The sequence below is a fragment of the Dama dama genome, chromosome 9 (genome assembly GCF_033118175.1).
Source record: "Dama dama isolate Ldn47 chromosome 9, ASM3311817v1, whole genome shotgun sequence".
Classification (NCBI taxonomy): domain Eukaryota; kingdom Metazoa; phylum Chordata; class Mammalia; order Artiodactyla; family Cervidae; genus Dama; species Dama dama.
Genome location: NC_083689.1, coordinates 8,462,108 through 8,486,366, shown reverse-complemented (window position 1 = coordinate 8,486,366; position 24,259 = coordinate 8,462,108). Strand labels below are relative to the sequence as shown.

Here is a 24,259-nt window from a genome sequence, read left to right as displayed (position 1 = left end):
GGAGCTGTTTCTTTTCCCCCAAGGTAGTTGAGGAGTACTTTCAGAGAGGGTCATTTGAGATAGACTGTATAATAGGAGTAGGTATTTACCAGGCAGCGGGAGGTCACAGGTGGGCCCAAGCTGTCCCTGTCACCAGTCTCCGCGCCTCCACCCCACCCCTGACTCTTTCTGCTGCTCTTGGTCAACAGGAGAGTAACAACATGGTGGTGCCCGCCATGCAGCTGGCCAGCAAGATCCCAGACATGTCAGTGCAGCTGTGGTCATCAGCCCTGCTAAGAGGTGAGGAAGAGATCGGGGCTTCCGAGCAGAGCAGAAGTCTAGAGGGTCCTAGGCCCTGCTGGGCCTCTGCTTTAGACTGGGCTTCTGCAGGCCACAACCCCAGTTCTAACATAGTCTCAGGCTTCTCGAAAGGCTCTTTTTGAGGTCAGTGGGCTCATTTGTGCAGTGAGATCTACACAGTCTGATTCTGACTCTTTGGGACCCACAAGGCAGTTCTTGGCATCTGATTGGGCAGTGAACCCTGGCACTTGGCCTCAGTCTCCTCCCCATGAATGGGGACCGCAGTCCTCTGTATCCAGCAGAACAAGCCAGGGTGCTCTGGGCACAGAGAGGGTGCTCAGCAGGTGTCACTGCTGCTCCACCATTTACAGATTGTGAAACCAGGGTCCACAGACTCACCCAGGGTCCTGGCGAGGAGGTAGAGGGCTGACTGTTCTCATCTGCAGTGGACTCGGTGCACTCATTCCGCCTTCCTGCCTCAGAAGTGAACACTAGGTGCCCTGCGCCCTGCAGGCTCCTGGGTGCCCACAAGCTGACCAGGAAATCCCTGGGAGAGCCACATCCAAGGGAGCCCAAAGGACTTTCACTGCCCTCCCAGCCCTTATATCTGCCCCTGTGGGCCTCACTGTTCATCCACCTCCAAGGACATAAGACTCAGAAACTTGGCTGTTGGCAGGTGGGCTTTGCTGACCCTGACACAGGGTTTAGGGCAGGTGACATGCCAGGCACACAGGAATCCACTGGTGGAGCTGGGGTTTGACTTCAGGGCTCCACCCACACCTGAGGGGAGGGCATGGGGCAGTGGCAGGCCAAAACAGGCCCATCCTTTGCATGTACCCCCACCCTCACCCCCACCCCCAGACCTGAATAAAGCCTGTGGGAATGCCATGGATGCCCACGAAGCCGCCCAGATGCACCAGAACTTCTCGCAGCAGCTACTTCAAGACCACATCGAGGCCTGCAGCCTCCCTGAGCACAACCTCATCACGGTATGGGCCCAGGGTAGGGGAGACAAAGTGAGGGTGCTGGGTGGCTCCTTGGGGCCAGCTCACCTGACCAGCAGCCCCCCGGGGACACGCTTCCTGAGGAACGAAGTGCACCCTTGGCTACTGTCTTCCTTGCATCTCTCCAACAAACCCTAATCCAGCCTGGCCTCAGGAGCCCCCCTTGGATGGGCAGGAGAGCTCCAACCCAAGTGGGTGATGCAGGCTGCTTCCTGGGGGCCCTGACCAGCCTGAGGAGGGCAACATTCCAGGCACAGACATGCGGCCCAGCAACCCCCTGCTCCTCCCTAGGAAGGACCTCACCTGTGTGTTCTCTTTCCCCACAGTGGACAGACGGCCCACCCCCTGTGCAGTTCCAAGCTCAGAATGGACCAAACACCAGCCTGGCCAGCCTCCTGTGAGACCCCTGGACGGGGCCTCTCAGCTTCTCCAAGCCTCCGTGGTGGCCTGGTGTGTCCCTGACTTCCACCCAGATGGCACTTGAGCTTTCCTTGGAGATGTGCTGGCGTGGCTGTCTTCAGGCGTCTTTCCCGACTGTCTCCAGAGCACCCAGGTCCCTGGGGAGTGTGGAGGGCTGATTCCTGTCCTCCCAGGAAGGGCCATTCTTGCCAGGTACCAGGAGTCCGAGTGCTGTGGCTTGCCATTGGGATGTTGGAGCCGACTTTGCAGAGCCATCCTTCAAAGTGGATTTGAACTGCCAGTCCTGCTTCCATGTCTGAGTCATATCTTCAGTGTGTCTTGGTAGGGAAGGGGGTGTTGGCCATCAACCAGGTCCTGACCCTGCATGCACGGGTGGTTGGTGCCACCGAGGTACCACATGACTTCCACAGGCCTCTGTGCTGGGCCAGAGTGTTTCCTCTGCTCATGGCAGCTTCCTGCGCCCAGAGGCAAGATGCCAGTTTCTGACCCACAATTAGAGGGAAGAAGTGATGGTGCCTGTCAGGGACGGAAATGCTTGTCTCACCCCAGTGCTTTTCCTGACTTGCCTTTCTGTTCAGCATCCATCCTTTTGGCAGCTGGGGCCTCTAGCTAGGGCTCCTGGGGGACCCCGGAACTTGACTTCTCAACATCTGCACCTTGACTGGACTCACTGTCCAGCTGTGGGAGTGCACCTGCTGGTGGTGATCTACGAGTGTGCCTGTGTGTTGCTTCCCAGCCAGAGCTGGTGCCTGGAGCTGAGACGCCTGTGTCTGTTTCAGCCGCCTTCTGCCGGTCAGAGTTCATAGTGCAGGGCGGGAGGGACCTTTCTCATCCCAACTCAGCTCTGCCACCTTGCAGCAGCCATTCCCTTTGTACCCTGCCCTGTTTTTAGAGGGGAGGAGGAGGAGAACTACCTGCCTTGGGTCTCGGGACAGCATTGTAACCTCTTCCTGAGCTGGACCCCGGGAGGCTCTGCCAGGCCCAGGCAGCCGTTTTTGGTTCTGTGCTCCTCTTGAATAGTCAAGGAGATACCCCGGGTAATGGTGACATTGGAGGCCGTCACGGCAGCAGCCCGACCACATTTGGCTTCCAGTGCCTGGGAGGATCTCCCTGATGAGAGTGGTGTGTGGTTTTGCTAGTTATGGCTGCTTGTTGATTCAAGTCTTGTTCCCTAACACTGTGAAAGCTGCTTCTCAAAGCCTCAGTGTCTGTGACGAAAGGAATGTTGGGATTGCTCAGGTCAGCCACTTGGGCCCCAAGTCCTGGGTGTGCCTTAGCCACTAACAGGGCTATCAGCAGACCTCCTTGTTCTGGGTCACTGCCCACATCAAGGCCCTGCTGCCCTCTTGGGGGCCAGCAACAGGCATGCAAGTAAGCTACTGAATGAAGGGACAGGCTGGTTGAAAGGACAGGCTGGCCAAGTTTTGTTCCTGGGTCACTTGAGAGTCCAGCCGTGTTCCGTGCTCCTCGGGGCTGCCCCTGGGTCTCTGAGGCCTGCAGAGGTGGTCTGCTGCCTGTTCATGAGCTGTCCCCATCTCGTCTCCCTCCCGCTTTGAGGGTCCCCCCCACACAGGTCCTCTTCCACCAAAGGGACAGAGCACCTGTCGCTACAAGTTGCACCTGCTAGCCTGGACTCCACACTGTGCAGCCTCTCCAGACCCACATTTCTTCAGTCCTGCTTTACGTTGTTTGAGTATTTATTTAAACCTTTCTTTGCTTCTAGGGCATTTTGTATGTAGAGCAGTTGAAATAAGAACCTCAAAACTTAACGTCTTGTCCTGATGTTGAAGTGCTTTTAGTGACCACTCTGTTATCTATGTATGTGTAAAGTTAAGGGTAAGTTCTTAAGTTTACAGTTAAAAATTCAGTACTCGATATTTAATGTTCTGCTCTAGCTTTATGGAAGCCAACCCGCATGTACATGCATGCGTGCAAGCTTTGAACTTCCCCTTCATTGCAGCACCTTTTAGCTACATAAAGCTGTTGTAAATACCCTCCTGTAAGTCCAAATTCAGTGCCTCACGGTTTCTCAATCGTAAGAATTTAAGACACACTGCACACAAGGCCCAGAGATACATTACAGCCAGTGACATATAACTGGGTGTTCAGAAAAAACAAAAACTCCAAACCCTTAAGCACACATGGGGTGTGAGGGAGTAGCAGAAAGATTGCTCTTGCAGGTTCATTGTTGAAAGCTGTCAGACTCCCTTTTGTGTGCCTCCCGCTTCTTCCTGTCAGTGGTAGTGGCCCTCAGGTCCTGTGGTTCTGAGGATGCTGGTCCAGGAGGTGCCGGTTCCCTCTCAGACACATAGTTGGACCCCCACAGTCACCCATGGGGGAGGCCAGGGTCCTCCCCCTGGGGTAAGCACTCCCCATCCCACTTATTGGGAACACAGGCAGGGAAATCCAAAAGGGCTGTCTGGCACGGTGGGTGAAATGTGTTGGTTGCATCTTCTTTGTTTCCTTAGAGGGTTTTTTAATGTATGTTTGGCATACTGTCTTTTAATGGATTTTCAGTGTCTTAAGTTTTTAGCAGCCTGTATTTTCAGCTGGTGCTTTTAATCACAAAAAAATTTTTTTTGTAAATACAAAGCATTGTTTAAAAGAGCCATAGAACATAGCATCTTGTTTGTAGATTTCATTTCCTATGTATTCAAAGTAAAATAACTTGCAGGAGCCGTCACTCACTGCGTCTTTGTTGTGCGTGCGCCCCTCACATGTGCCCTACTGAAGACTCTAAGCTTCCACAGCCAGCCCCTGGGGCCCCAGGGCCTTCTGCTGTAACCTACAGGGCATGGAGATGCAGAGCCCCAGACCCTGGACAGAGGACCTGGTGGATACCTGCATCTCCTTCCCCTCTAATGATGATGTTCCACAGTCCAGCCCTGCTTGAGGGAGGGGAGCCGCTGAGACACGGCAGGAACAGCCCGCAGCCCTGCCTGTTCCTGGCTCTTGCCACAGACCAGACTTCCTTGCATTCCCACTGTCCTGTTTCCTGTGTTCTTAGAAAACACACGGGTCAGCCTTCATGTGCCTGGGGTTTTTTGTTTTTCCTTTGTGAGGTGAAAGTCATGTAAAATTTAATGTCTACAATTCAGTGGCATTCAGTACATTTACTGTGTACAACCAGTACCTCTGTCTAGTTCCAGAACATTTTCATCACCACAAAAGGAGACCCCCATCTTCATTAGCAGTCATTTCCATTCTCTTTCCCCAGTCTCTGACAACCACTAATCTACTTTCAGTTGTTATGGATTTGATTGATCTGGTCATTTCACATAAATGGAATAGGGTAACATGTCCTTTTGTGTCTGGCTCCTTTCACTCAGCTTCATGTCTTCAAGATTTTTCTACACGAGAGCAGGTATCATTGCTTCATTTTTATGGCTAAACAGTCTGTTGGATGATGGATGGACCACATTTTACCCTGTCACCATTGATGGGCTTTGGGCTGCTGCCCCCTTGTGGCTCTTGTGAGTAGTGCTACTATGGATGCATCTGTGCATTTACTTTGGCATGTGTCTGCAGTTCTCTTGGGCCATGCTTTTAGCGCAGGGATAGGACCATCTTGCCACCCTTGCTATATCAAGGCCCTTGTGTTGCTCTCATCCCTGTTCCCCAAGAGGATGCCCAGGTGGCCTTGAGTGCTCCCTTTTAGGGGCACTTCTGAAGATGCCTTTGGGCCACAGTCCCCAGGCAGAATTGCTGGCCACTGGATGTATGAGTGATTTGACGCAATGCAGAGAACACACTTGGGAAGCAGATGATAGGAGCTCAGCCAGGAGGCATCCACGGTTGAGGGGAGGGCAGGAATGGACCTCACAGAGGCTCGCAGGTGGCCAGGGCAGCTGGCCCAAGGATCAAACACCTGGGAAAGGTATCATTACTAGTCCTCGATAACACTCATCCCCAGTCCTCAGAAATCCTGCCGGTCACTATGCCCATTCCTGGCCATCTTCACGTGCCTGAGGCCCAGTCACGTCTCCCACCTGGAGGCTGCTCCCTGAATGGTCCCAGAGTATTCTGTGCTCACTCGCACCTGTCCCCTCGCTAGGAGTACTCTCCTTGTGGTTGCTGGGTTTCACTGGGGAACGTTTTGGCATGGGACAGCCCAGAGAGAAGGACACGCGGGCCATCCCTCAGCAGGTCCCTCAAGTACCACTGCGGACACCTGCCTACCGCATTCGCAGTCACCGTGGCCAGGTCCCTGCTGACCTGCACCTCAGAGGGGGCCTGGACCTCACAGCCCCGCTGATGGGCTTCTGCAGGCCTGGGGATTTAAAGTGTTCCTCATGTGTATTGGCTTCTCCTTTGGTCTCCTTGAGCTCTTTGAGTTGATATTTCCGCACAAAGAAAGCTATTTGGGGAGATTCATGCCATGTTTCTGTCTGTGCAGCACTTCACACCGCTTCTTCCATTTGAACTACACTGCCTTCTTTCCCTAGTACAATCCCAGTCAGCTCAGAAGTGCCAAGTGGAGGCTGACCCCTGCAAGGGGTCTGAGAGGGGAAGGTGCAATCTGAATTTGGTTTTCTTAGCACTTTGATATCTTTTGATACTTTTTTCAAGGACTGGAAAATAAAAGGACTATTGTTTAGTTGCTAAATTGGGTCCCGACTCCTTGTGACCCCATGGACTGTAGCCCTGCAGGCTCCTCTGTCCATGGGATTTCCCAGGCAAGAATAGTAGGAGTGAGTTGCCATTTCCTTCAGAGGATCTTCCTGACCCGGGGAGTGAACTCACAGCTCCTTCGTTGGCAGGCAGATTCTTTACCACTGAGCTACCAGGGAAGCCTAAAGGGACTGTTACAGTGATGCTTTATGAAAAATGTAACTCTTAATGAATTATGACTGCTACAACAAATGTAGTTTTAAAAATTGTAACACTCTTACACTAAGGAGTTCCCTGTATGAGGAAAAGCTCGCTGAAATAGATCCTTAGAAGTGGGCCGCTTGGTCAGTGTGTGCTTGTTTTGCTTTGAGTGTTTCTAACTACAATTCTGAATGTCATGTGTCTGCGCAACTTGATGTTCAGGCTCTGTCTGCAGGTGGGTGTGCTCTGCCCAGAGCGAGTGTCTGTGTGGCCCTGGAGGATGTCCTGCTACTGAACACAGAGTTCTGTACAGAGACGCTCCCCTAAAGGGTTAAAGACAAACTGCTCAGAAGTAAGGTGAACCGGAAGTAAATCTCCCATCTCATCTCGGTGTCAGCTGCTGCCAGGGGCCTGGTCTATTCCAGCCTCAGCCACCAGGGGGCGTGAACACTCCAGTCAAGCGGCCCCACCAGGCAGGGCAAGCTAGCTGGGAAGGCTGGTCTGGGTGTCACCAGACCTCAATGTAGCCTGGCTCTGTCCTCATCTGCAAGGATGTGGGCTGATCTTTACCTCAGGGCCGCTCAGTTCCCCTCCTGTAACACGTGGTTTGGAGAAGCTGATCCCCATGGTTCTCTAGGTGTCAGGGCTACACCATTCATTCCTTCATTTACTCACCAAACATTTGGCACCTACTGGGGACACAGCAGGAGCCACATCAGAAAAAGCTCCTGCCCTCAGGGAGTGGACACTCTACCCGCAGTCTTGCCTGTGAGAGAAGTAGCATACTGCAGGATGGGGCAAGCAGGGGGCCTGGGGGTAGTGGAGCTCTGTGACAGGCAGTGGGAGGCCTTCCTCAGCCTGCCGGTCAGCTGGGCAGGCAGATGACGTTTCCGACTTCCACTACACAGCCACCGAGACTGTGGGGCGGGAACGGACAGCCCTCCCTTCTGGACACTCCAGAGAGGAAGCCTGTGGCATCCTGGAGGGCAAGGGCTGCCACACGTACCCACCACCTCAAGTCCAGCCGAGGCCTGGATCATGTCCAGGAGGACATTGATGAATGGAGAAAGTGCCTGAGCCCCCTTGTCCAGGGGAGCGACTGAATCCCCAGGCCCCCTCAGGCTCTTCTTCCCCCAACACATTTGGGCCCACATCCCAGACGTGAACTCAGGTGGGACTACAGACAGGGCTGAATGTGAGGCATGGCCATGGGTCAGAGGGTGACTGACAGAGACGGGGTCACCCGCCCCCTTGTGTAACACGGACTCCCAACAGCAGGTAACCAAGGGTCGGAGCCCTGACATCACCACGAACTAACCAGAGAAGATGCCTCAAAGCTGGGTCCTGAATTCAGGTACTGTACGCCTGTTGCCTCTGTCATCTGGCTCCCACAAACGGAAGTCCCAGCAGGGCCACACCCAAATCCCTCACTCAGGATCTGTTTTTCTCAGCATCTAGTTTTCCTGAGACCCAAGGCCTTGACTTGAGATTAGTTTTTCTCGGGGATTATTTGCCCCTCCCTGACTTTTCTGGAATAGCCCGAGGCCATGCCTGGGGTTGCCTTATGGGACACCCACATGCCTTGGATACGGAGTACAGGGCCAGGTGGGTTTTGCACGCAGACAGACCCCAGCATCAACTGGGCCCCCAAGGTGAGACAGGAGCCCACAGCTTCTCCTCCACTTCATCTCTCTGGATTCTTCCAACCTTGAAACTTTACCTCAGGTCTCGCATCCACACCCTCCGTGAGGATAATAGGTTGGTGCTGAGCACACTCCCCTCCCTTCTCATGGTGCTTTGGTGGTTTAGTCGCTAAGTCGTGTCCGACTCCTTGCGACCCCATGGACTATAGCCCGCCAGGCTCCTCTGTCAGTGGGATTCTCAAGGCAAGAGTACTGGAGTGGGTTGCCATTTCCTTCTCCAGGGGATCTTCCCAACCCTGGAATCGAACCTGGGTCTCCTGCATTGCAGGCAGATTCTTTACCAACTGAGCTATGAGGGAAGTCCCTTCCCTTCTCATAATTCTCATGAAAAAGGCCAGAATCTATACTTGGTCACCCAAGAAACCTCCCCACACAACACGATACATACCTGGATGCAGGGACGTCGAAGGCGTTTTGATCAATGCCGTGTGGGCAGCTAACGAGTTGGGGCACCCAAAGGAATCACTAGTTCAAGGTCACAGTTTGGGGCCAAGGTGGATTTTTGGAGCTGGTTAATCCCTCACTCCCAAGCCACACCAGACTCTAACCTGCATGTCCGAGGAGCTCCTCCAAAGGCAGTAGGCTGTGGGGTCGTGTGAAGTGAGTTATCCAAACCTGAACTGACTGACACTCGGGGGATAGGTTTATAACACAGGAGAAGTTGTCATTGATCTGAAATTCAAATCTAACTGGGCGTCCTATGTTTTCCTTTGCTAAATGCAGCCACCCTGGAGGTTCAATAACATCTTTGAATAAAAGAATGTAGTCATGAAACCAGAGAGCTGGAAGATAACTGAATCCAAACCAGGAATTTTACCAGTGGGAAACAGAACTCACAGAGCTTTGTAGCATGCTTACTTCGCCCCATCGGAATAAAATCCCACTTCCTCGCCGGCAAACATCAGCTGACCTCTTCCACTTAATCCCTGCCCACCAGCTTGCCAGTCGTTCTCTGCCGAGCACTGCTCCCTTCTGTCCAGTATGTGCATCCCTGGGCTGGATCCTTGTTAAGATTCAGATCTCTCAAATCTACCTGCTCACAAGTCTCCCACCCCTGTCCTGGTCAGAGCCCTTTCCAGTCACTATGTCACATCCCCAGTTACTTTTCTTTTTATTGGCTGCTCCACGTGGCATGTGGGATCTTAGTTCCCAGATTAGGGATTGAACCAGCACCCCCTGCAGTGGAAGCATGGAGTCATAATCATTGGACCACCAGGAAAGTCTCCCCAGCTACTTCATCAACATCTTTAATGGCTGAAATCGCCTTGTTCACTTTGTTGTCAGTCTATCCCTCCCCACTCTACTTGCTCACCACAGCATCCTGAACTCCAAGACCACAGGCCTGTGACGGCTCCAGTGGAGAACCTGGGCCCTTGCACTGGAATTCTTGCCACAGCCCCACCTAGCCCTAAACTGCAAGCTCCTGGCTGTCTGCATCATTTGGAACAGGAGTGAAGGTTCCCAGATAGGGGGCACTAGTGCAGTTCCCAGACTCCTGCACTAGGAGGAAGATAAATTTGTTGCCAGAATGAAGCCAAAGTTGTGGATCGGCCTTGTCTAACCCAAGACATGTAGAAATACCCCTACTCCAAGGATCCAGGAACTTTTTCCCCCTCAGGCCCCAATGCAGGGATTTCTAGGGCTTTCTATTTGTTGTTGTTCAGTCGCTAAGTCATGTGGGACTCTTTGCAACCCTTTCTATACTGAAGAGCAATGTTGGGCTAAGGGTGCTCAGTTCTCAGAAACATTCTAAAACAGTCCCAGGTCACTGATTGAGGGGGCAACTTGAAAACTGCCCACCAGAACACTTGCTTTAAAAGATCAGAGTGTGTGATGCTGTGTGTGTGGAAAACCAAAGTGGACCCTGTACATCTGCATGTGCCCAAAAGAACAAAATAAGATGGAGGTGCTAAGTATGCCCTTGCATTCCATCCCCACTGCTCATCCTACTACCCACCCAGTGCCAGCCCCATGCCCGCCACAGAGGAGGAAGAGGGGAGCATCCGTGCTGACCAGACACATTCCTGTAGCTTCTATATGTCTGGGAGAATGTCTTGTCTCCTGACTCTCTTGTCATGCTTCGGCAACAGCCCAGGAGAAAATTCTCATAAAGAGGACCAGGACCTTGGTGAGCAGATGTGTGAGAGGCTGACTTGCAGCAGGAAGGATGAGCCTGGCAGGGTCTGGGTGGGAGCCAAAGTCAGGGAACCCTGATGGCTGCTTCCCTGCAGACTGGCGTGGAGGCCTTAACATGGAGGCAGGAAGCAGCTGGGCAGTGACAAAGAAACTTCCCTCGCAAAGACACGTGAGTGACCCACGGGGCATGGCCTGTGACTGCCCAGAGCTCCCTGGGGACTCCTGAATTCTACTCAAGACAGGAGATGGGACGCCTCCTGCTCTTCCATTGGAGTTTAGAAGCAGCTTAAGTGCAGTGGGTCTCTGTGGACTTTGAGATTCAGGCTGGCTCTGCCATGGGACTGGCTCAGCTCTCGCCTTGATGCCAAGCTTGCTCAAGTCATACCCTCTCTGCACTCTGCATTTGGGAAATTGAAGATGGACTAGCTGATTGCTTAACTTCCCCTCAGCTCTGACAGTTTTTAACATGCTATTATCTACATGAAGATGTGACGGGGAGAGATGAGCAGGCATTCAGAAAAAGTGGATGACCCAGACATTCATTGTTCAAGCGTTGTGCATTTTTTTTTTTTTTTTGGCCGCACCACGTGGCATGTGGGATCTTGGTTCCCTGACCAGAAATCAAACCCTGCAGTGGAAGCATGGAGTCTTAAACACTGGACCATCAGGAACGTCTCCACTGTGTATATATTAAATGTGTGCATGTATCTATTATAAGTATTAATATTTTGAATAATGTAGTTCTGTCCTTTGGGAATGTATTATCTAGTGGAGAAAGAGAGAGAGGGAGAGAAGGATGAGAGAGGAGGAAAAGGAGGGAGGAAGAGAAGAAGGAAAGAAGGAAAGGCAAGCCAGCCTACATACTCTCTGTAGTTATTTAATATAAAATGTACAAAAATGAGGATTATAAACAGAAAATGTTAGTTATCAATATGCTTATGGCCCTAGTAGGTGGAAAGAGTCTATGAGAGTCAGAGATTTTGTTCAGAATTGGAATTTAAACCTAGGTTCTGGCTTTATTTATTTGTGACCCTACCTGAATAAAAACCCTTGAGCCTCAATTTTCTCCCCTCCAAAATGGGGCAATGTACCTTGATCTCATACAACTTCTGGGAGGTGGAGAGGTAATAAGGGAGGCAGAAGCTGGCTTAGACAGGGCAACAGCCCAGCCAGCCCCATTCAAGCCATGAAGCACGTGCTACTGATTGTAAGTTCGCCAGAATATTAACGGATGTTCTTAGGAAAAAGGGCTTCCCTGTTAGCTCAGCTGGTAATGAATCTGCCTGCAATGCAGGAGACCTGGGTTTGATTCCTGGGCTGGAAGATCCCCTGGAGAAAGGAACAGCTACCCGCTCCAGTATTCTGGCCTGGAGAATTCCATGGACAGAGGAGCCTGGCAGTCCCTGGGGTCACAAAGAGTCGGACACGACTGAGTGACCTTCACTTTCACTTTAGGAAAAAAGGAAACATCACATGCTCAAGGAGGGTTGTAATATAACATAACAACATGTATTAACAGTATGAAAGGCTTGGCCAAATTCTCTGGCTGAAAAGCTTTTTTTTTTTAAGCAGGGAAACTCATCATAGAATCTCTACTGATATTTTGAGTCATTCTTTTTTTTTTTTTTAAAAGACTGTTCTTTTTTTGTGTGGACTATTTTTAAAGTTTTTATTGAATTTGTTACAATATTGCTTCTGTTGGTTTTTCTGGCCACAAGGCATGTGGGATCTTAGCTTCCTGACCAGGGACTGAACCTGTACTCCCTGCATTGGAAGGTGCGGTCTTAACCACGGAACCACCAGGAAAAGTCCCTTGAGTCATTCTGATGTCTCCTGGAATTCAGTGTGGAAAATTTTGCATTAATCAATGTAAGATAGCATTCTTGAAGAAAGCATCCAGGAAGAAACTGTAGTGAAAAGAAGGGGCAAGTAGAGGGCTTAAAACATTAAGTCAGGATTCAATCTTTACCTTTGGTGATGGAGGTCATTTAAAAAATTTTTTTTCTTCCTGATTTATAAAAGTCTCCTTAAAAATCAAAGTTTTTTGAGTAGGGGTGTCATGTGGTCCATGATTTAAGAGAATCAGTCTAACAGTTTGCACGTGGTAGGTAGTCCAGGCATCTGTGGTAGAAATGGAACTTGAAAAGAGTAGATAGAAAAAGGAGGGCTTCCTCAGTGGTCCAGCGGTTAAGAATCCGCCTGCCAATGAAGGGGACATAGGTTCTCCGCCCACCCCGCCAAACCCCGCATAGTTCAGGTGCTATTTGACTTTCTCTTAGGGAATCAGGGGGACATCATAGGCCAACCTCTTGATTTAGTGGTGTCTATTTCTCTCTGGAAACAGGGACTGACTGTCTTTTTTTAAATTGAAGTATAGTTGATTTGCAGGGCTCCCCAGGTAGTGCTAGTGGTAAAGAACTTGCCTGCCAATGCAGGAGACATAAGAGACACAGGTGCGATCCCTGGGTTGGGAAGATCCCCAGGAGGAGGGCACGGCAGCCCAATTTGACTTAGCACAGCAGAGAACACATAGTTGATTTACAATGTTGCATTAGTTTCAGGTATACAGCAAAGTGATTCAGCTATACATACCTCTACATCTTTTTTTTTTTTCAGATTCTTTTCCTTTAAAGGTTATTATAGAATATTGAGTATCATTTCCTGTGCTATACAGTAGGTCCTTGTTGTTTATCTATTTTACATATACTAGAGTTAAGCTGGGCTTCCATAAACTAAATAAAAAAGAAGACAAAAACAATTTTAAAAAAAACAAACAATTTTTTTAAAAAATTAAAAAAAAAAAATTGGGCTTCCATGGTGGCTCAGATGGTAAAGAATCTGCCTGCGATGCAGGAGACACTGGCTCAGTCCCTGAGTTGGGAAGATCCCCTGGAGGAGGGCATGGCAATCCACTTCAGTATTCTTGCCTAGAGAATCCCATGCACAGAGGAGCCTGGCGGGCTGCAGTTCACAGGGTCGCACAGAATAGCAGCAACAGGAGTTTTAAATTCAGTGTCTGGGACTAAGATACCCCTAATTTATCCCTCTCCAAATGAACTGGCTTATTACCACCCTTCCCCTGGGAGAATCAAAGCTGATTCCAGTGGATCGGCGGAACAGTGCACGTTTCAGTAGACTAGCAACTCAGATATGTGAATCTCATGCGTGTGTGCATGGTAAGTAGCTTCAGTTGTGTCTGACTCTTTGTGACCCCATGGACTGTAGCCTGCAAGGCTTCTTTGTCCATGGGATTCTCCAGGCAAGAATACTGCAGTGGGTTGCCATGCCCTCCTCCAGGGGATCTTCCTGATGCAGGGATCGATACTGAGTTGCTCATGTTTCCTGTACCGGCAGGCAGGCTCTTTACCACTAGCACCACCTGGGAAGCCCAGCTGGACCTCATAGTGCTTGGCAAACCCAAATGAATTAGGCAATCCAAGAATCCTAGGAGGCAGTGATGGAGAGGAACTTGACTGTGTGTACCTGAACTGCCACTATCACTGAGGGACACTTGTGGGCTTTGATATTCCTGCTTAGTACCCTTCCTACTCATTGTCAATTGGTACTCTTCCTTGTCCAGGACCACGACACCAAGAGAAGGTCTCTGCAGGGTGGCAACCCACCAGGTCCTCATTTTTCTAACTACTGCTGAGGCCTTGCCTTCCTCGCTGCTTGTGCATTCACCTGGCTCAGTTTCCATTTCCCTATTTGGATGTGAATGTCACTTAGCCAGTTTGCCCACATGATTTCCCAGACCCAGGAAGGGACACGCCTTGATGCAGAAAGATGCAATCACTGCTACCAGTGTGGAAAGGAAAGCCCATCCTTGGTATGAGTTGAGTGCTCTTCTTTTCTAATGTCAGAAGCTGTGCTGTCATCCATTTTGGTGGGTCATTTCACTCTCTCCAACGAACGCCATTTGCCTCTGATTCTTCAAAGATATAATTTTCCAGCCAAATGGGACTCTTGTTTATGCTTAGAATTCCAGACTTCATTGACATCTCTTAATTCAACCAACATTTCCGCCTCCAGGCAATGCTTTTTTTTTTTTTCCCCTTTCCCCAGAGAATCTGAGAAATTCTGTGCATTCTTAAAATAAAAAGGTGAGATGTAATTATAGGGCCTGACATTTTCAGGGATCAGTCTGGAAACTACATAGAGTAGCTCTGAAATATTAATAACCTCACTTCACTTGCAATTTCCCTTTGATAAAGTTAATTTAGGTAGCCTTGACCCTGGTCAAGGCCCCCACTTGCCCTTTGCTCTTGAGTCTGGGGACTCTATTAGAACTATTTCCAGAAACTTCTTACAATTGCCTGAGAGAGAGATTAGGCCCAGGGAATTCTGGGTTCTTACATGACTCTGCCTTGCACAACGGATCAGGGGCACAGGTCTCCCTCTTTCTCATCTTTTCTGCACAGAGGCCAAAACTGAGATTAAAACAGTGCAAGTTTACGATTCAGCCGTAAAGTACCAGCGGGATGTGAACAAGTCACAGTTGCCCTCTGGGCCTCTCGGTTTCTCATGTATAAAATGAAGGGGTTGGACAATGAACTGCTCTTTGATCCCAGTTCAATTCAGAACTATAAAAGCACTGAGGGATTACGTAAATGAATAAGGCTGTATTCTTGCTCTCAGAAAGCATCCTGGTTAGTGACTTGAGTGAAACAAAAAGCTCCCAAGTCCTATTGCACACCAGGTACCACAGAAGGCACTTCGAGCTCACAACCCTCAGTGCAACCTTTAGAAAACTGGTGTTCCCTTTTTAGATATGGCTAAGGGAAGTAACTTGGAGTAGGAAATGGTAACCCGCTCCAGTATTCTTGCCTGGAGAATCCCATGGCCAGAGGAGCCTGGCAGATTACCGCCCATGGGATCGCAAAGAGGTGGACATGACTGAGCGACTAAGCATGCATGCAAGGGAAGTAACTGGTCTAGCTAGAGTGACAGGTGTGGGTTTGACCCCAGCTCTGCCAGTCACCATAGTCCAAGGGTTTACTGTCCACCCAGACTGCTTTAGACACTTGTAGAATGTGGCAAGTGCTACAACAGAGGTACAAACAAGGCACTCTGGGAACATGGTGTCTTTATGTTTCCAGAGGTTTCCTTTCCTAGTCAAGGATTCTGTCAGCCTTACCACTTGGGTCCAGGCTGAGCTCACTCAGGGAATCACGCCCCACAGGGCTCTCTGCCAGCCTCCCATCACTCTCTCAGCATTTATTTTTTACTTTTCTCCCAGGAATGTCAGCTCACTTGTAACAATAACAATAATCCTTTCTACAAGGGAACAGTGCTTCAAGGTTTACAAAGCACTTTCACATCCATTATCTCATTTAATCACTTCCTCCTCTACATTCCTAGAACCTATTCTTGGTATCTCTTTAGTATAACAGTCTGCCTTGTCCAATAGGCCTATTTCCCTTTATTGTGCTCATACTGGCTCACAAGTTACATCCTATAATTCAAGTATCCCAGCATCTTGCATATTTCTGTGCATAGGTCGGTGGGGATGGGGCTGGGGGCAATAAAGTTTGCCATATTGAAACCTCAGAGTGTTGTGGATCTTTCTCATGGCTGCCTTCTTCACCCCTTCAATTCAATGGATGTCTGGTTGCCTGCAAAGGGTATAACTAGGCTCCTTAGGGATAAATCAGGAGAGGAGTTCAGAACAGCTGAGGGAAGACAGAGGTGAAAGCCTCAGACACCTGGTAGGCCATAGTGATGCTCCAGCAGAGTTGAGTTACTGCTTAGTTTTGTCTGGGGACAGGTGAGAAAAAAGACTGCTTCTTGGAAGGGCCCCACTCAGTAGAGCAGAAAAGTGGAACTGAAGAGCCAGATAGGGGACAGAATTAGGAAGGGCCACAGATTCGACCCTTGGGAAAGAATTGACAGCTGCTTGGAAAAATTCTCATTAAAAAAAGAAAAAAAGGGAAGGAGGGCTAAATGGATAACTCATTGGTTGCAGTTCTTAGGAAAAGAGGAACTCTTTCTGCAACACTCAAACACTGCTTAGAAAAAGCACTGGGAGCACAACTCCTTGGCAATTATTGAGTAAAAAGGGTGAGGGGCCATCGGTTTCCTGCAATTTCTCTCCGTAGAGAGGAAGGGTGCTTTAAGTTCCAAGTTCTCCTCTGGTGGAAGGAAGGACTTGCAAGTTATGAATTTCCCGTTATCTTCAGAAATGAAGGCCAAGGACATGCAACCCCCACTGCCCCTCAGACTAGGGAGGAAGAAGCCCAGTGGCCACCACTAGGGCTCAGAAAAGAGGCAGGGTATGTTCGCTAAATATTCTCCAGTTAAGGCAGTGGGCCCCCAAATTCTCCTTAGTAAAGGGGACAGGGGCCCGAATCCCTACAAGTTTTCTTAGAACAGAGAGCTAGGGTCCTGAATGTACAAAATCATTCTTATCCTGGCAATTCTCAGAAAAGTGGGCAAGGCAAGAATCGCTAAAACTCTTCTCAGAAGAGGGGCCAGGGGCAAGATTCCTCAAAGTTCTCCTCAGAAAAGGGTCGAACCCGTGACTCTAGTCAGAAGAGAGCCCAGGGCAACGAATCCCCTCGGGAACAAGAGCTGGCCACAGTTCGCCCAGAACCCTTAGAGCGCGCCTCATGCGGCCCCGCCCACTGCCCGGCGTAACCGCCCCACGCCCGCCCGGCCTAAGCCGCCTCCGGTGCATTGTGGGTGGGGCGCCCCTGCTGAGCACTGCGGGGAACCCCCTGCCCAGACAGTTGTCGGCCGTCGGGTAGCCGGGCAGAACCCACCGCCAGTGTCCGAGCAGCCGACCACGGAATGACGCGTCCTCATGCCCCGCCCCTCGCGGTGTTCCTGCCCCGAAGCTAAAGCCCCGCCCCCGAAGAGCCCTGACTGGACCGGAGGTCCGCTCCACTCTCCCATTGGCAAAGCGCATGTCATTCATCTTGTCCCGCCTCCTCGGGCCCGCCCAAGCCCCCGGCGCGATCCCGCGGGCCAGCCGGCCCGTATGATCATTGGTCGCCGAATGCTGTCCGTCACGAGGCTGGCCACGCCCTCTCCGGGGCGCGGATCCCGGGAACTCTGGCCGGACCTCATTGGCCTGCGGCGCCGCCACTCGGTGAGACGTGCCTCAACCCGGAAGTGTGAGAGGCGAAATCTGCCTAGCAACCGGGGAAGCCGGGCTGCGAAGCGGGCAATTTCAGTGTGAGACGGAGCGGCGAGACCAAGCGGCGGCTTCGAGCGCGGCGCGGCGGCTCCTCCCGCCCGGGGTCAGCGCCCCGGCGCGCGCACGCGCACCCCCGCTGCCCGAACGCCCTCCGCGCCGCCCGCGCAGTCAGTCGGTCGATCGTCCGTCGTCCTGTCGCCGCCGCGGTCGCCGCCGCGGGCGCCACCTGAGGGAGCTGCCGCCGCGAGACCCGAGCGGACGGGATCCGACCCTGCCACCCGAGGCCGTCTGGGGCCCAGCAGCCGCCCGCAGAGGCGCCGAGCAACTTCGGTGAGTGAGGGGCGGACGCCGCTGGTGGCGGGTCCCCGGCTTCCGGTGCCCCGGGCTTCTCTGGGGCTTCCGCTTCTCCGAGGGGGCCGCTTCCATGCGTGGACCCTCTTGTCTGGGGGAACCTGTTTCTTTAAGGGACCCTGCCTCTCTGAGGGGAGCCTCCCTTCCCTGAGGGTGCCCCATCTCTTTGAGGGACCTCCTGCTTCGCTAAGGGGCCCGTTTTCTGAGGGCTCCGCGTCTCTGAGACACCTCCTCTCAACTTCTCTAAGGGGACCTCTGCTTCTCCGAGGGGTTGCTTTTTATGCGGGACCGCCTCCCTTTCTGGGACCGACCCCCATCTTCCCTGAGGGAGCGCCACTTCTCTGAGGAGGTATTCCTGTTTCTAGGGGACCCTCCCCCTCAGTTCTCTGGGGGACCCCCACCTCTGTAAGGAGATCCCTGCTTCTCTGAGCTGTTGTCCCACTGTGTACTGTGTTCCTTTTTTGCCCTTTTTTAAGGTGTCCTCTACTTTTCATAGGTTCCCCTTCCCCCCTACCTTTCCGCGTTGCTCTCCCTGCTTCTCTCTCCCCCCCTCCCCTTCTTTGGGTGACCTCCTCCTTTCCCCATGTGCCTCCCCCTCAACTAATCTGAGGTGTTCCTGCTTCTGTCAGAATCGTTCTTGGAGGTATTCCCCACTTTTTTGAGTTGTCCTCACTTTTGATGGGACCCCCTAACTTTTTGATGAGTACCTCCATTTTCCTGAGGGGGCCCACTACTCCAAAGTGCCCATACGTATGACTGGATCCTTATTTGTTTGAGGAAATGTTTCCCACTTTTCCAAAACAGTTTCCATTTTGTGGGGGACTCCTACTAATCTATGGGTGCTGCAGAGTTTGGAGGGGTCCCTGGCTTCTCCAGAGGTTCTCTTCCTAAAGTGAAATGTCTCACTTTATTAGGCTCCTCACATCCCTGAGGTATGCCTCCACTCTTTCAAGATACCCCCTCTCTGATTGAAGAGGGAATGAGTTTCTTCACTTCTCTGAAGGGTCCCCCTCCATTCCCAGGGGTTCTCCTTCCACTTGCTTGAGGACATTTCCCCTTTCCTAAGGTTTCCCTCCTGGTTCTCTAATGCAAAAACTCTTCCCTCACTTTTCCTTCGAGACCCCAACTTCAGAGTTCCCCTGTTTCTGTTTTTGGTACTCACTTCTCTCTGTTCTGGAAGGAGAGATTGGAAATATGCCCCTCCCACCTTCATTCTTCTTTCTGGCCAGATTAGGGGTATTCTCTGAATTTTTACCTCAGCTTCAGGGGACCTGGAGGAATTTGTGGCTGGAAGGGAAATTGGGAGACAGGCAAAAAACAAAACGCTGTTTTCTCTTATCCTTTTAAGGCCTGCTAGATTTGGGGGAGCAAGAGCTGTTGTCAAATGACAATTGTGGTTACTCCATGTTTGAGTCACGGGGCCACTACAGTGTTGTCAGGCCAGTGCAGAGACAGGATGGACAGGGCTGGAGCATTGTACCCCATTATCACACCTTCATGTTGTGGGATTGACCCACTTCCTGTCCCATCCCTCAGTCCTCTGCGCGCTAGAACTCACCCCCAACCCCTGCAAAAGGAGAAGGAAAAAAAAACACTCGTTCAGGTCTTCCTGCTGTGTTTTCTCTCCTGAGGTCGACTCACTTACCCCTTGATCTCTAGTGGATCTTCAGTTTGTGGGACACTCTGGTTTGAAAGGCAGGGCAAGAAGCAGGAAATGGGTCACCTTCGATTCAGGAAGGGAGGAAGGGAGGCAGAGAACAGGGGATTTGAATTCATTTCTCTAAGTTAGGTGCCTTCAGCCTGGCTCAAAGGAAGTTTTTACATGGCTTTTACAAATCTCATGTGTACTTTATTTTAGTGGCCCACCCTGGATTCCAAATTCACTCCAGTAGCTAATTTTATCTGTTTTGCCAAACGCAGAGCTCTCTGGAGCCCAAGTTGATGAATGCTGGCATTGAGAGATGGTCCAAAGGACAGGAATGAACTCAATTTGAAACCTGAGTAACTTGTAACCACTTCGTGTCCATGCACAAGTCTCAGGCTAAAAACATGGGGAGAAATGTTCCTGAAGTGGAGTTCCGAAATAGAGGCTGAATTTGGTGGGTTTAGCATTTCAACCAGTTCTTCCCTCTGACTCTGCTAGAACTGCAGTTCACTTTACAGTTTGACTTAAGACTGTCTCTCTCCTGTTCATTTCCATCTGGGTCTTGCTTAATTTGCGTCCTTTGTGAAGGCTCCTGCCGAGGCTATAATTTGAGTTCTAAATCTGTCGGTGGACCATGTGGACACAAGTTTCGACTCGAGCTATTTTCTTCTGTGGAGAAGCGCTTGGAGAGTTTCCTGGGCCCTCTGCTCCTGCAGTAGTCAAGTCCAGGCAGGAAGCTGCCACGGACCTGGTTGCTTCTCTACTGCCTCTTCCTGGTCAGCTGTAGGCACTGCCCTGAAGGGAAAAGGAAGATGGTGGGGAACTCGGGGCTTAAGATGTCCTGAGACAGGGCAGAGAAGTGCTGGCACATGTTTATTATTTGAAATGAAACCCATAGGACCGGCAGGGTGAGGTGTTAGCAAAGGGGGAGCTTTGAAGTCAGAAGGACCTGATTCAGATTCTGGGTCTGTCCTTCCTAGCTGTGTGGCCCTAGATAAGTTATGGCACAAGATCAGCACATTACTAAATATTTGAGGCAGGGGTCACATCTCCGTGAATATGTGTGAAGGTGCCTAGAAATGGGAAGTGCTTCCTAGATGTGTGAATGAATGAATCTAGGATAATGAACCAGAGGCAGCCAGCACAGCACCTAGCACATGGTTGGTGTGCAATAAAGGTTGGTTGTTGTGCTCAGGAGACTATGGTTCTGGCCTGGACTCCCAGACCAGGAAACGTTTGATATTTTGCCAAGGCTGAATATGCCCAAAGAGCAAAGAGAAAGAAACTTGTCTCTTGCAAAATCCACTGCCTACCTGGGTCTAGCATTTTTCTGTGTTCAGATAGCAGTTGTGAGATAGTTTGGCTTTGTGGCAGGGGTTTGTGTTTGCCTTGGCCTTGCTTTCTCCCTCTGTAAAACGGGGTAACCTGTGAGCTAAGGACAAGGAGATATATTACTATAATTAGACCACAGGCCAGATAGAAGATTATTACAAACTTGAATTGTGGGAGGAAAAGAAGGTGAACCATATAGGATCCTAGGCCAGATTTTGGGACTGCTTGACTGAAGGATACGAAACAGTTACCTGATAAGTGATCTCTTCTTACACATTAGAACCTTGGAAGACGAACCATTCTTTTTGGGTAATGGGTCAGATTTGGGGGCAAAAGACTGCAAACGTGATGTACAAAGGCATTTGTTGCCATACAATAATAGTACATTGAGTGTGTAGCATAGTGCCTATGAGATCAGAATTCACCTTGAGGTCCCAAATATCCAGAGAACTGTGGAGATGCTAACTCAGCCTCTGTGGATGGGGACTGAAATGGGCAGGACACTTTTTTTTTCTGAGAAGCTGTTTTTCTTAGCAATTAGTGAACACCTTAAAATTGGGCCTGATGAGTTGGGCTCAACCTTTTTCACTTATTCATATGGGGACAGATGGCACTTGTCCCTGATAGCTAAAACCTGGGTTGCAGGGGACTAGTGAGTGAGAAATCTGAGCTAGGCCTCCACTGCATTGCTCCCAAGTTAGAAGAAAAGGGTACCCTCCAAAATATATCCCCTCTCCCTCCCTCTGCCCCCCGCCCCCCTCTCACTCTCTTTTTCATACATACACAGTGAATTTTACTGTTGAAGCTAAGAAATATCTACCAGTCTTAAATTTCTCTTAATTCTCTTAAGGACATTTATTCCATTATATGGGAAAGGAGCAAAGTTTATTATTTTTAAAATATAAAACACAAGGTTAAGAACTTTAAAGGGATTATTATCCCTTCTGAAATTATGTCTCTTATGTACCACAGACTTCACTTTGGTGGATGGTGGCGCCACCATCTCATCTCTTTTATCTAACAGGAAGTTTTTTAAACCTTTTTTTTTTTGAATTGAAAGATCCTTACAGCAATAAAAACCCTTGGATAGTTAGAAATGATATTGATCTAGGTACATTTATTAGATGTAATGTAACGTGGTTATCCGTTGGTAGGCTGCTCTAAAAGGCATGTGGGTCCCAACACTGCCCAGCTTCTAACTCTGGATGATAAACTGTTGATTTATATAACTGAAATAGCTGGGAAGTCAGGGTTTCCTTCCTGTTGGAGACAGCACTGGGGGCATTAAATCCCTCCGGGATTTTGATGATAAGAAAGAAGCTGACCTCTTTTGGAATTGGGAAGTAACTACTCTATGGAGTTGTTCCATTCAAATAAATGGATGTTGTTATTTTGAATGTCTAGTATTAAGTTTGACTTTATTCTCTCTGCAGATTGTCTGCCTTTGTCTATATGGATGTGTTGCTTGGATATGAATTTATCCCTTCAAACTGGCATATAAGGGACGTTTGAACACTCAAGTAAGGGCTTAACTTGTTATGAGTTTTCCTGTGTGGCTCTAAGGTAGGGTTTTTTTTTTTTTTTAATGTAACTTAAATTGGATTGGAAAATAGAAAGTGTTAGATCTTCTGGCTCATATAACTTCCTATGCCAGCAAATAATTCAGCAAAAAATGATGCACCAGGCACGCCGTGCTGCATGCTGGAAGTCTAGCAGTGAGCAGGCTAGAGAGATGCAGTCAGGCCTCCAGGATCGTACGTCCCGGTCACAGGCAAATGAATGAATGAAATAATATCTCAGGGCTTCTCTGAGACTATCCCTTGATGTTGAGATTTTGGGGTAGAGTTTCTTGAAAGTTTGGAAGTAAAACCTTACTACCCTTCTGATTTCCTCACTGGACTCTTTTTTTCTGTTTCCTCTCTCTGAAAGGAAGCAGAAATTATGGTGTTTTCCCGGTTGATTGTTGGCTCTTGGCACTAGTTGATCCAGGATGACTGGGGCTATAGTCTTGGACAAACAAAAGGGATTCTGGAATGGTTATTTCCCAGAGCATTTTCAGCTGTGCTTCTCCTGAAGCTGGTGGCAGTGTGTTTTTGGAATCCCGTGGCATTTCTTCATGGCAGTGCCTATTATGCAGAGATGCATGCATGCATGCTAAGTTGCTTCAGTCGTGTCCAACTCTGTGTGACCCTGTGGACTGTAGCCCACCAGGCTCCTCTGTCCATGGGATTCTCCAGGCAAGAATACTGGAGTGGGCAGCAGTGCCCTTCTCCAGGGGATCTTCCTGATCCAGGGATTGAACCCATGTCTCTTATGTCTCCTGAATTGGCAGGCAGGTTCTTTACCACTAGCACCACCTGGGAGGCCCAGATATGCAAAGAGATATACAACTCTAAATGTCCTCTTGCCTCATTTGGAATCTCTTTAAAAAAAATCAGACAAGGGTAGTACTTGGCTGTTGTTTATGGCATAGGCAAGGTGAGATTTCAAAGAGCTAGGTTGCTTTATCTTGTATTAGTATTCTTGGCGCAGAGTTCCCTCTACCCTATCGTTCCTTCTTATACTGGGACTGGGGAAGCACTAGTTTGATTTTCCTATGTTGTGGTCCAGATTTGATGTTAGTCCAATCATGTGACAGGTGTTTTTCTTAAGTAAGTGTATTTATGAGGGGTGGAGCCAGAGAGCAGGGGTGGATACTCATTCAGGGCCCAGGTTCCAGGGGAGAGGGAGCATATTACAAGGAGTTCCTGGTAGTATTCTTTTCCTCTCTCTCCACCCAAGTACTGACTCCTGAGAAGAGGAAAGCCCAGGCCGGAAGTGGGCGTGGACAAGTATTGCAACTGTGCACGTGATCAGACTCCCACCTCTGGGCTCTGCTGCCCTTGGGAAGTGGATGCTTGCTCTCTCTTCACTTCCTGTTCCCCGCCCTCCAGGCTGTGTTCTTAGGCTCCTGGGTGAGCATAGAAAACATGTTAGGCTCTCACTTTTTGCACAGTAAGCTGCTCTGTCAGAGCTGGGAGCTAGTGGACCTGCACTTAGCAGGACTGCAGGCCCAGCTTATGTACCCACAAATTCAGGACTGTCTGGCAGGGTGGTTAACAGGACAGTTTCCTGTTGCATTATCACAGGGTTCCCTGCAGTAGCTTGCCTGCAAAAGGCTGCTCTGGAGATGTGTAGAGAACTTACGGAAGCAGACAATAGATAGATCCTTCTACAAGAGTGTGTTCTTGGATAATCGTTTGCTGTTATTTGTCTTTACTGCTTGGTAAAAAGTGCCATGGGAAGCCCTGTGTGCAAGAGAAATTTTAGAGCCAGAAAGCCAGATTCTGCCACTTGCTGGCTTTGTGCCCTTAGGAAAGTGGCCTAACATTGGAGCCTTCGTCTCTTCATTTGCTGGTGGGGATGGTAAGCATGAAGCAAGCAGCCAGACTGTTGTAGG

General features: G+C 49.9%; 2 protein-coding genes across 5 annotated transcripts in view; both read left to right on the top strand.

Annotated features, from left to right (window-relative positions):
* MAU2 (MAU2 sister chromatid cohesion factor) overlaps nt 1-4,386 on the top strand; it is a 34,285-nt gene extending 29,899 nt beyond the window's left edge. For both annotated transcript variants that reach the window (XM_061149732.1, XM_061149731.1), the window contains exons 17-19: nt 189-279; nt 1,141-1,268; nt 1,610-4,386. In XM_061149732.1, the coding sequence (XP_061005715.1) occupies nt 189-279; nt 1,141-1,268; nt 1,610-1,684 (294 nt within the window). In that variant the 3' untranslated portion in view covers nt 1,685-4,386. The remainder of the gene's footprint in view (nt 1-188; nt 280-1,140; nt 1,269-1,609) is intronic.
* A 13,281-nt stretch (nt 4,387-17,667) lies between these two features.
* The window catches only part of GATAD2A (GATA zinc finger domain containing 2A), a 91,975-nt gene continuing 85,383 nt past the window's right edge, over nt 17,668-24,259 (top strand). For 2 of the 3 annotated variants that reach the window (XM_061149728.1, XM_061149725.1), the window contains exon 1: nt 17,668-17,822. The gene's annotated coding sequence lies outside the window, so the exon portion shown is untranslated. Of the gene's footprint in view, nt 17,823-22,253; nt 22,341-24,259 lie in introns of all 3 variants that reach the window. The other variant, XM_061149727.1, reaches the window with a different exon arrangement.